Below are 13,445 nucleotides of genomic sequence, written 5' to 3'. Positions count from 1 at the left end.
TCAAAAAATTGATAACAGTTTTCCCGCTAAAATTAATCATTGTGTTTATAAGTGATATCCCTTCCATGTTAAACTTTATTTATTTGTCTTTACTTTTTAATCAATATCTAATTTTGATAAAAATATTTTGATGTTTCATCAAATTCATTAGTCATTAGCCGTTGACGGGACAGTGGGGCACGTCTGGACTTTGGATCCTCGGTCCGGGGTAGTGCGGAGTGAGGACAAATAACATATATCATTTTAGGAGGCTTTAGGCTTTAATGGTCGCCATGAAATGACTAAAGTACTGCTAATAATTTTTTTTCTACCAAATAATTATTCATAATTATTTTCTTCGTTCAACGCAACTATAATTACTAATTAGTCATTCAACGATGGCTAACCATCCATCTACAATTAGTATGTTATTGTCTATGCGATAAATCCAATTTTTCATTCTCATAATATTAAAGTAAGTTGAAACACAATATTTATTTTGTTGTTTAGTATAATGTTATGTCTTAAGGTTTAAGTTTAGTTAGATTTTCAAACAAATAATCAAGTCAATTAATTATCAGTATTTACACATTCACTGGTTTCAATGCCATGCACGCCACTCTTAAGGTCAAATGAGGTAGTAAGGTTTACTTCCTAATTATGTAAAAAACAGTTATGCGCTACATTGAATCACTTAACTTTGATAAGTGAAAGAGAAATAATTAATTTTTAAAATTATGTATAAATAAATTTAGAAACATAATATTGAAACAAATTATAAAAAAAAATAGTTATATATTTTTGATTTTTAATTTACAGGACAAAGTTTTATTTAGTTTTATCCTTCCTATTTTAATTGTCTTAACAATATGGATGATGATGATAAAAAAGGGTAAGTTAATTCTTATTAAAATTTCCTAAATGTATAAATGCTTGCTTATACAGACATATAATTCTTTTGTTACATAAACAATTATTTGTAAATTAAAAAAAAAAAAAAAAAATGTTTTTTAATCTATTTTTATAGACAGTTTCTTATAGCTGGGAAAATGAATTATTTCCTTATTTTTTTAAATTGAAGTTTAGTTAACTTCAAGTTCTTTTTGTAAGGTTGAATAGTTAATATTTTAGCTTTAAATGGTTAGAAAATACTAAGTTTAAACTAAAATAATTTACAAACTTAAGTTAAAATTATATTTTAAGTATAAATATAATTTTGATCAAGTAAGAAAGAATTAGTTATGATCACATTTTTACAAAAAAATTATTATATATTTACTTTACATTTTTATATACTTATATAAATTTACTTGTATAGAAAAATAATACCTATGACTAAAAGTTTACTAAAATAAATAGATAACTAAATAACTTTTTTTAAAAGATATTTAACCAATCAATACCCCAGCTTAAGTCATTGTTATTATTGTATGTTGTAATTTGATCTTTATTCTTCACATTATTTATTAATAATTATACTATTTAATTTCTTACATTTTTTTTCATCAGTTTTATTTATATCATTTATTTACAATAAATTGTTATGTATTTAATTATTATGTTATATGTGTGGATAGCTCATTATGATCATATTTTACTTTATTTTGTGTTGATCTTAGAAAAACTTAATTAAAAATTAAATTTAGTTTATATATAATATATTAATGTTAATAATGTTATGTATCATAGTTATCATCAATTATAATTTCTAGTTAACATAATTTTTTTTTCTATTTATTCAATATTCATTATAATATCGGGTAATAACCTTTGAGAAAATATAGTATATTTATAATCTATACTGAATACTATTACTCATTGTGTTAATATTTTATTCTATTGACTAACAATGCTTGTTATTTACATACATTATTATTTTTTTATCATGATTATGAAATTAAAACATTATTCTATTTACCAATTGTAATGTTAATCTAGCTTAAATAAAATATACAATTCTAAAATTGTGTTTTATTTTGTGGGTAAAACATATTAAATATTATTTGGAATTCAGTATGTAAATTTTAGTAAGTCAAGGCAATTAAAAAAATAAAATACATTTTTATATTTAAAATTTAAGAGTCTAAATAAATACTGTTTATATGTTGTTTACTACTTGCTGATAAATATATCAAAATTAGAAGGGTGTAATTATATTCATAATTGTGAGTTTGTGATCATATATTTAGGTAAGTACTCAAATAATGTTAAAGCAATAGTATTCTTACAGTTAAAAATTGAAATTTAATACTAGCACTTGGTTCAATAATTTTAGATAATAAGAAAGTGTGGAATGTTATTGGAAATCAACAAAAATTTAATTATCGGATATTAACACAACTTGTTTAATAACTAGGTAGATATCAATAAACTATATTGCGATAGTGAATAAACATAAACTATATTTTATTTTTCAAATGTACCTATACTAGAATAATTAAAAATATTTATTTTAAATATCTGGTAGTTGATATTTATGATTATTTTATTAATTGGTTAAAGTTGGATAAGAACATTATAGATGACAAATCAAGACTTTATCAATCACTGAGTGGCTATTTTTTTTTTAACATTATAAACATTTTTATATTAATGTGATAATAATAGTAATAAAAATATTAAATAAAGTAATAAATAGATTCAAATTACAAAAAAAAAAAAAAAAACTAATGGAAATTGTTTATTCATTTAGATTAAGAAGCCTTTGGTAATAAATGTAATTAAAGTGAAAATTATAATAGAGCAATCAAAAATTTAAAAGGATTTGTGAGTAGAATTATTAAAAATTACAGGAATTATAAAAGAGGAAGAAATAGTTGAGTAGGTAATGTTAAAGGATAAGCGCCATTGTCTCAAGAATGTGGGAATGTTAAGGTAATTTAAAAAGGATGATGGATATTTAAAGTTGATATTTTTAAATTAAATTAAAGCTTTTGCACTTATTTACAGTAGGTTATAGTTTGACTGAAAAGATAAATATTTAAGAAAAGAGTAGAATTTTTGTCGGGAGGCTTTTTTAGAATTGAGGAAAGTACACTTAATCATAGCATAAGACTTCTTTTCTCGATGAGATCAAAAAAACAAAATCAATCATGAGACTAAAGATCTTATATTTTTTTAAATCAGCAGCATTCTTTGATGACTATGTGCATGGGATGTCCTACTTGACTGGAATGGTAGAAAGGTACTTTTGAAGAATGAAGATTGAAATATTAATTCAGATTCTTAAAGTTTACAGCATTATAGAATAGCTTTTGAGTGTGCTGGAAACGGTGATATAAAAGTTGAGGCAGAAAACATCAGGACTAATTATTGAAGAAGAAGGTAGATAGAAGCTATGTAGTTGTTATACCACTATCAGGGTTGACAAGGAAGGTGTTGGCGTTGAAAGCAAAGTCAAAATATATTTGAACTGTGAGAGAACAGAAAGAATCAGGTATCAATGCGTTTTATCGTTAAATATTTTTCCGAGTAATTTTCAATGTTGGTGTTGTTATCATAGGTCATTCTAATGTGAAATATCTTGAAGAATTAGAATCAAATGTTTGAGGTATAATGTGTTGCCTATCGGTTTTATCTATCAGCGTGTCATCTCAAAATGACGGTTCGCTCTTATAAGTGTCATCAATATTACAGGTGACATCAGCGGCATTGAACTTTTTAAAATTAATTCGGGCCAAACGAATATACATTGGTCATAAGTTAACATTTTTATTATATTATGTAGACTGTAAAACAACGATTTCTGAAAATCAAATTTGTTTAACTTCTAAAGGAAACATCAATATCGCAATGTATAGTAATTTATTATATTTAATCTGGTTTATGTTATTTACCAAGTATTGTCTTATTACTCTTATTAATTAGTTATTATGTACATATGTATATTGTAGCCACTTCGTGAAATCAATCTTTTCATGCAATGTCGTACATTTTATGAAATGAAAATGACTTATTCGCATTTAGTGTAATATTATTGATCTAATTTTAGTATCGAAAATATTTCACGAAATAATGTTCGTTTTTTATGAAATGATCTCTTAAAATCATGTAATTTTTTCAAAAGTGGTAATTCACTTTATGAAATAAATCATTTACCGCACACAAGTATTATTATTAATTTAATGTACTATGTTACACAATTATTATTATTATAATACATTAATACATATTGTGTATTGTATTTATTATATTTAATGTCATACAAGATCTTTAAATATATAAATTTAAATTGATTTTGTTTAAAGATATGTTAAGTTATACATAGTATTTAATAAATAATATTTAAGTCATATTTAATACACATATATAAAAGCAATTTATTTATTTAAAGAAAAATAAGTAAGTTTATATAAGTATACAGTAATTTGTTTTAATTATTGTTTATTTTAGGAATTTAAATCAGTGCAATGAGTTATGTCAACGACTGTAACATTTCATGCTATGGTCTTTAAAACTAGCAGATCGTTTGGATTGATATCCAGTTTTACACAATCAACTTATGAATTAATAACCTGATACATCTAGAACAATTTTTGGCAAAGTTGATTATTTTTGTTAATTACCTCGTTCATATGAAATAGAATGTGTAGTGGCATGTAGCGTGGTTTTTTTTTTTTGAATTGAATTGAATGCAAATTAACTGAACTGAAATGCGTGAACTAAAAATGTAATATGATTTGTACAAAATCATTACCTTGTTTAAATAAAAAAAGTAAAAAATAGATTCCTATTTTGGATATTTATATTATTTGTTGTAGATTTAATATGACTTAATAGTAAAATATTAATTATTATCATGTATAAGTATGACTAAACGTATATTTAAAAAAAATGCATTTTCATGACATGAATAAAATCGTAATGTATTATATTAAATAAATAAATCATAGTTGTGTGATGAATGATGATGTGTATGCTTTAAAGAAATAATAATAATAATTGTACGGTAAATGTTTTATTTGAATGAATAAAGTGTGAAAAAATCACGTAATGGCAAATTGCAATGACAATTCATGAGAAAAAAAAACCATTTTGTGAAATTTTTTGGTATTTTACCAAGCATAAAAAAGTTATTTTCATTTTCCATTTTATAAAATAGATGACTTTTCATCTAAATATCAATTTATCGATGTAACTAAATTATATTATAAAAAAAGTTACATATTTATCCTGGTATAAATTGCAAACCATAGTTATTCGGTCTCTGGCTACATCTTATAAAAAAATGGTCAAACCTGGGATGTGACTTAACAGGGTTCATCATTTCAACATCTGGATAGCATAACCTGATTGCCTTGTGGGTATAATACATACTGATATAGTTTATTAATTTAAACATTAGACTTGTGTAAATTAGATGCAATGTTTTTACGCTTGAAATTTTTACACAAATTAGATGATGACAATAAGGTGATTTTCCCTCCTTTAATTCTAAATTGGCAGAATTGATACTGATCGTAGATAGTTGAAAATTAGCATAACTTATCATGAGCTTACCCAGGGTCGGCGGCTCCATTCCGATGCTGGCCAGCGTTCAAGGATGTCGGTGTACTTAAAGTGCGATTATGAAAATAAATACTAAAAAATAATGAAGAAAAACTGCGGCCAGCGTGTTCAAAGACTAATAAAATATATGTGAACTTGATGATAATTAATCAGTATAAATATTCTATACATTTTGTTTTTATATATAGATTGAGATTTGAGAGTATATAGAGAGATGTACTTGTTATACTGTACATTACGAACGTGGTGGAGTGTTAAAAAAGGTGACTTGCATGCTATTTTACGAAGCTTTTACGATTTATTATATTATTCTATTATTCTTATTTCCATTAAACCTAGTTTACTTTACTGTACTTTGCCAACCATAGAATCGTTAATGCATTAATTTATCGTTAACCACTGTACCAAATAAATTCAATTTTCACCAAAGATAACGTTGGATTTTTATGTAAATAATTGTAGGTATTCATACATTTGTGTAATAATAATGATGATTGGTTCAATTTTTAAGGAGGATTAACAAAGCGTATAATACAGATTAATTATACTATACTTAAATTGTTTTTGAAGAATTGAAGGCATTTTTTTTTACTATTTTTGTACGTTTTTGAAGATGTTATCATAATATTATCTAATACAATTTAAATATTTTAACATGTTTTAATGAATTTTTGTATTGGTTTGTTGCATAGGCGGATCTAGCCCTTGATAACGGGGGGGGGAGGGATATTAAAAATAACTTTTATACGTGTAAGTTTTACTATAAAATGAAAAATAAAAGGTTATTGACTAATATTTTTATTTTTTCCTAAATAAAGCAGCTTACGGGGCAGTGACGCCTCTTCGCCACACCATTCAATTCGTCACTGATATGTTGTAACATAAATTAGGTACCTATAAAAATTGAAAAGTACTATACACTTTTTTTTACGCGTTTAAAACAGATTAGGCATGGAGTAATATTAAACATTTTGTACTGTGTATAATTTTAAATCTCATGTTACTTTATTATCTTATAAACTTGTCAGTGAAATTATTCGCCTTTTTTTTTTTTAATTTAAAATATCAGGGTGTTGGAAGCTATTAAAAGGTAACAATTCTATAATTTTTTAGTTACCTACGTTATAAGTGGTAATAATACAGATTGTATGAAAAAAGTAAGATCAAACTATTTCAATGATACAAAATGACTTAACAGGAATAATGATTACGCCTTGTAGAATAATAGGATTAAAAAAAAAAATCTTTTTATGAAAAAGGAAAGCTGTTTTTGGGTTAAATTTGACTAAATTTTTTAAAAACTTTGTATAATTTCAGAAAAATAATATCATAATTTGTAATTATTTAAACTTAATTACAAATTCTGAAAAATTAGAATTTTTAAAATTGTAGTCTAAAGTGATCAGATTAGTTTTCATCTATTAAATTAAAAATATTACTTATCAAAATCTAATTATTTGGAGAGACGTAGCTTAAAGTTTTTATTATTTATTTTTAAGTAGTATTTGGTTTGACCAAATTGGAAATAAATAAAATTAACATTTTTTTTTTGGGTTACTTATAAATTTGAGACAGTTAATGTACAAGACTAAAAATAATACAAGTATGTTAAAACAATTAAATTATCATATTTTCATTAAGAGTTCATATTTTTTAATCTGCTATCTAAGTTTTAAAGTTGGTGTAGGCATATTGTTGTATACTATTTAGTAAGTATGTAATACGATAAAGATAGGAGTATGAAAAATCTCGTTTAAATGTTGAATGATAAGTTCTTCTAAATCGTCATTATATATGCTATTATAAAAATGGTTTTAATGAAATTCATTTAAAATATTAACAATCTAATATCTATTGTTTTATGGAATTTGCTTATTGTCATTAGTTAAATTAAAAATTGATCCTCATCAATGTTAAATATTAATTTAAGTCAATTATATTTTGCAGACTGGTGGTTTAATGCATGCTGGTCATTCGGTAATTAACTTTAGCAGATATGTTTTTTAGAGAGGTGCACCATCATTTAATTTTTTTTAATAATTCGTATAATTTCGTGTTTGTAAATTGTTTTGGTTTTTAAAAAAAAATATTGGAAGTTTCATACCTTTTATTGACTTTGGGGATGATGTTTATTCAATTTTCGATAAAAGTGTATGTTAAACCTGTTCATGCATTTTTTATACATTTACAATAGTGACTTACAGCTCTCAAAGTATTTTTACTATTCCGAGTTTATTGAAACATTTTTTTTTATAAAGAGTCAACGTATGTATATTATATTATGTAACAAATTTTGTTTCAACTGTAGAAAAAAGTAAATGCAATATGTAAATGTAATATTTAAAAGTTGAATATATAGAAATAGACATATAAATAACGGTGTTTTATCTTTAGTAGTTTACTTTTGTTTTTTTTTTTTTTAATCAATAATTACGGGAAAATAATTAAATATTTGAGTATGTGTAATTTATACAATTTGTATTTTGAGCGAAGTGGTCTGTCAGCCTATATTATTAATTATAATTTATGATATATTTATATTTTATATTGCTATATTATATAGTAATTCATTTTATTATTAATCATATGATAGATTGAATAACTTCAATTGTTTTAAAATTATCATTGTATAATATATGAATTATGGTAAAATACGTAAAAGTTCTAAATTCATATGAAAAATATTTTTGAATTACAACAAAATAATTAAAATTGTTATTTTTTATTTAAATATCTAATTTTACAAATTTTAATTTAAAATGATTTTGAAACAATTTGTGCTTATTTATTTTTTCATAATTTTTGATTCCAGCTTGAAATACTTACATCATCTTGTATTATATTTTCAAGTCTTAAATATAAAAATTGAACATTTTATAAATTTTTATTTAAAAATTAATTTGAAAATTTCGCTTTATATACTTAAACATATTTTAATAGCTCAAATAATAATTGATAAGGAATCTTGTATTACATTTTCTAAGTTGTCTACATATCTTATAAGTGCAAAAATTGTAAAATCTATACATTTATCGATGCGTTCAGAATCTAAAATTAAAATATTTTCATTATTGAAATTTGAAAAATTAAAAAAAAAAGTCTTATAGTACAAATATTTGGATAAGACGTCTTGATTGGTTCATAAAAAGAAACTAGTACCTATTATAACTCTGAACTAACGAACTTATAATTTCTATTTCTGCAGTAATTAAATTAAAATTATAAAGTACTTATTGTAGGTGATTGGCTGGTTTTTGAATAGTTTTTATTGTTTTAATAGAATGATTAACTTATATTACTTTTAAATAATAGCATTCAATATTGGATAGGAAAAATGTTTAAAATAAATAATTTTAGTTTACTTATAATGCTTACTTTGATTTTACTAAATAATATATCAATCGATAAACGTTATTAAAATAGGTAACAGATTAAGTTTAATGCTAATATGTTTTTAATTTCAGAATTAATTAATTGTTTTTACTTTGTTATTACATTTCTGTGTTTTATTAATAATCTGTTGGTATCAAAAGGATTGATAAAATGAAATATAACTTAACTCCAAATATATAAGCTATATTAAAAAGAATTATCGAATATGTTTCAAGAAGATATGTTAAAAGAAAAATCTGAAACGTGTCTGTCTTTCTGATTATCGAAGACCTGTCCTAAGGGATATTAATGGAATTTCAAGTTAGTTATTTATTGTGTTTGTAACAAGCATAGAAGTTAATATATTATATGTATAGATATTTTTACTTAAATTCCTGGATCTATTTAATCTGTTTTCCTGCACACTGGTATTATACATGCGCATTGCGTAACTATAAATTTGTTAAATTATTGAGAAAATGCGCGTTAAGTCATGTGTAGGAAATTATCTGTAGGTATTGTATAATTGATAAGTAAACACTCATTTAAGTTTTTATCGAATAAAAAATTGATCTCAATGAATGTAATACAATATATTTATTTTTTGTTAGTATAATAATAATAATAATAATAATAATAATGATAATTTATTGTATGATGTAGTAATGCAAATGTATTATCGTAATATTGGTTAGGTTACTTAAGTAGTTAAATATTTTATATAAACTGCATAATTATTAATTTGTTTAAATTAATAAATTGTATACCTAGCTATATAAAAATGTGCTTACTAGAGCATAGAATTTTAATTTATTACCGAAAATTACTGAAATATGCTTTAAAAAAATAAACTTTAACGTAGTAGGTAATATTGTTATTTTAAAATCAAAGTTTTATACGTGATATTTTTGAAAAAAAAATATGGTTTATACCTAGTACATCCACTAAAATCTTATCTTTCAAAATTTCAAAAGTATTAAGTTTTGCAAATGTTACTTTTCTCCGGCAATCTGAAATCATAAGTTTCTAAATTTTTTCTTGATATTCTACATCTTCTTTGTCTTAAAAAAATTTAAAATATGTATTAAAAATGGATTAAATTACAAAAAAAAAAAAAAAAATAAAAATAGAATTTTTAAAAATTAGCAAAAGAAAAATGACATATAAAATCGTTAGGTCATGAAAAATATTTCAGTTTAAATAAGCATCTTTTTTGAAAAATTAATAAAATATATAAAATCATATGATTATATACGTAATATACGTAGAACTTGAAAAAATATTTAGTACTACCAATAGTGAATAACATCAGTTGTCAAAATATGATTTGGTGAAAAAAGTATTATTATAACTTATGGAATCATGAAATTGTAGAATGTTGATAATCTTCGAAAAATAAAGGATAAATACGGTTTTTATAGAAATTGAAAAATTATTTATGTAACATTAAATAAATGATTAAATTTCAACTAAATTAAAGAAGTAAGGAACAATTTTTCTTTTAAAAATTATAGTGACTTTAATATTTATTGATAAGTTAGAATTATGGCGTGATATTTACTTTTAATTAGTATTATTGGTTTTAATTTTACTCGAGTCGTAATAAAAAAACGAATGTTATCGATTTATTGCCAATCTTGTAAGAGTTTGGTCTATTAGCTGAGCTTGGTTCATTTAAATACACAAAGAGTAAACTTGATTAGTGTTTGCTTAAGTTTTAATTATTTATACTGTTTGTAGTGTTTGTACCACTACCGTATTGTTTGTAAACATATCAATTATATTTTAGTATTTGTGCGTTTGACATTTTAATTAATCCATTTTAATACTGTAAGTTATATACTTCAAAACATAATAAGGATTTGTACAACCGAGAAATTATTATAACGATACGTGTGTTTTACGATTATCACTGGTTAAAGAATGATGTTAATTCTCCATTCCATAAAATTATATTTTTTTCAATGTTGTTATTTCGTTTTTTTATAATTTATTATTCTAAACCAGGGGTGGCCAACATGACTATGTATGCGAGCCACATATATTAATGCAATTATAACAAGAGCCAAATTATCTAATATGTACTTTTATACCACAAAAGTAATAAAGATAGCTAACATTCGATAACACATATTAAATTACGAAATATGAAATTATATCGTTGTTAAAATAGTCTGTGTTGAATAGTTCTGTTGTAAACACTTTAATTTGTTTGTAAAATATTTGTAACATTTTATCGATATTTTATGCAAAAGTTAGTTATGATGTCAATTTCTAAAAAAGCGGTTAAACGTAAATATAAAGGTTCCGATTCGAGGCAAAATAAGCTATCTTCGATGAAATTAAAATTTGCTAAACAAACTAATGTTATGACAATGTTTACTAACGAGGTAGATGATAGTGTATAAGCAAGTTTTGTAATTGCCTTTAATATTGCTCGACTTTAACGTTCGTATATGTATGGCGAGTATGTAAAAGAAATATTTTAGATGTAATTTTTGTTTTAAATCCTGAAAATCAAAAACTTTTAAAAATGGTTGAAAATGTACCAGCATCATAAGACATATAATAGAAAGGCGTATTTCAACAATTAGCTTTGATATTTTCACTAATTTAAAAAATAACATTGCTAATTGTTTGTCTCTTAGTCTAGCTTTAGATGAATCTACCGAGATATATCCTATTTAAGATAAACCTCAAATAGTCATATTTGTTCGTTATGTTACGAGTGATGTAGATGTGAAAGAAGAGTTGTTAGAGCTAATTTCATTAAAGGAAACCACTCGGGATATTGACATTAAGATTGCCCTCGATTAAATACTACAAAAAGCTGAAATTCCATTAAACAAAATTATAAACATTTCAACAGATGAAGCTCTTTGTATGGTGGGTTGTAAAAATAGATTAATAGGACTTTAAAAAAATGATACTAATTTCCCAGATTTTATACCTATTTATTGTATTCTACATAGAGAACATTTCACTGCTAAAATTTTTAAATACGATCACGTAATATATGGTCAAATGCAAAAACACATCTTCAGTTTGAAAACTTCCTAGAAGACATAGAAGATGATAGTCTTAATGATGTCCCATGGTATTGTCTAGTTAGGTGGTTATCGGTCAATAACATTTTAACCAAATTTCTTCAATTACGAGTACTAGAACCAATCAAAGTATTTTTAATAGAAAAAAAATAAAAGTTTTCCTCAACTTTTAAATTCAAATTGGTTAAGAGATTTGATATTTTTCACCGACATCATGCAACATTTATTAATATTAAATGTATCTCTTTAAGGTTAAAATAAATAAATTAATGACCTGGGGCAAAAAATATTAAGTTTTCAAAATAAACTAAAACTTTTTAAAAGAGATTTAAAATCAAATAATTTTACTCACTTTTTATGTTTAGAAAAAATGGAACAGTGTTTGATAGAATCAGAAATAAAAATTAATTATGACGACTATGTACTTAAAACTACTATGTACTTAATACTTGAATTTCTATTTCCCGAATTTTAAGAACAATTAAGAAACCTAAAGGCATTGAAATCCTCATTAGGATTTTTAGAAAATATTAAAGGAAAAAATTTAATTTGTTTTTGTAAATTTGACCGCTGGCCGCATACGACTATGACGAGGCCACCCCTGTTCTAAACTATTGTTATTTGCTTTGATATTTCTATCGAGTGAACGGATTTCAATGAATTTAAATTATGAATGAGTTTTCCATACTATGTTTAATGTTTAAACATATAATATATCTTACCTATATAAGTATTATTATTGTATCTGGAAGATTGGGATTTTTTTCCCGTTTGTTTTCTAGAAAATGTGTTCAATTTCAAAAGGATTCTGTATTTTACATTAATAATAAAATCTGTTAAGGTATTCGTAAGACTTACCTGAGTTGCTTAGTTATTTTAAATGTAAATGCCATTGTAATTATTTTATGAGTAGACTTTTAGAGTTAAGAAGTTTGTGGTTTAGGGTTTACATACTTACTTAGTTTGAGTGTTTAACATCCTACAACTAATGTATTGACTACTCATTAATTATTTGATAATTTAAATAGATATAATATAGTTAATTATTTCACTTACTTATTGCATATATTTTAGATTATTAAATATTTTATAAAAATTAAAATAAAATACATAAACATATAATCTCGTTGATTTTTATAAGCGTATACCTTTAGTTCATTGTACATTTTTACATAAATGAAACATAATTTAACAACATTTTTAAACATCTTTAACATATAATATTGTAAAATTTTGGATTTTAGATAAATAACAGACCAATTATACAGATTTATTGTACGTCATAAATACAGATAAAATATAAATTAAAAAAATAGTAATAATTATATGATTGCTCATTTTATACATCTTATTATATAGTAGGTATTTATAATAATACTACCTATACGAGTTGAAAATGTGTTATAAAATTATTCTTGAATAATAAAATTATTAATAATAATAGTGAATTAATGGTTTGTTAGAAACATGATGTGTCATGAACATGATTTGATGAATCATTGTATAATAGTAGAAACTAAAATGATTTAAAAAAAGACC

The 13,445-nt window shown here is 23.5% G+C and overlaps 1 protein-coding gene across 3 annotated transcripts in view; it reads left to right on the top strand.

The window, feature by feature from the left end:
* Positions 1-85: 85 nt before the first annotated feature.
* Positions 86-13,445, top strand: part of LOC112601266 (solute carrier family 26 member 10) — a 68,622-nt gene continuing 55,262 nt past the window's right edge. For 2 of the 3 annotated variants that reach the window (XM_025348778.1, XM_025348776.1), the window contains exons 1-2: positions 86-454; positions 799-871. In XM_025348778.1, the coding sequence (XP_025204563.1) occupies positions 849-871 (23 nt within the window). In that variant the 5' untranslated portion in view covers positions 86-454; positions 799-848. The other variant, XM_025348777.1, reaches the window with a different exon arrangement.

This window comes from Melanaphis sacchari, unplaced genomic scaffold, assembly GCF_002803265.2.
Source record: "Melanaphis sacchari strain LSU unplaced genomic scaffold, SCAv2.0 Contig76_pilon_pilon, whole genome shotgun sequence".
Lineage (NCBI taxonomy): Eukaryota > Metazoa > Arthropoda > Insecta > Hemiptera > Aphididae > Melanaphis > Melanaphis sacchari.
Note: the sequence above shows the minus strand (reverse complement) of the source record. Positions and strands in the feature narration are given on the sequence as shown.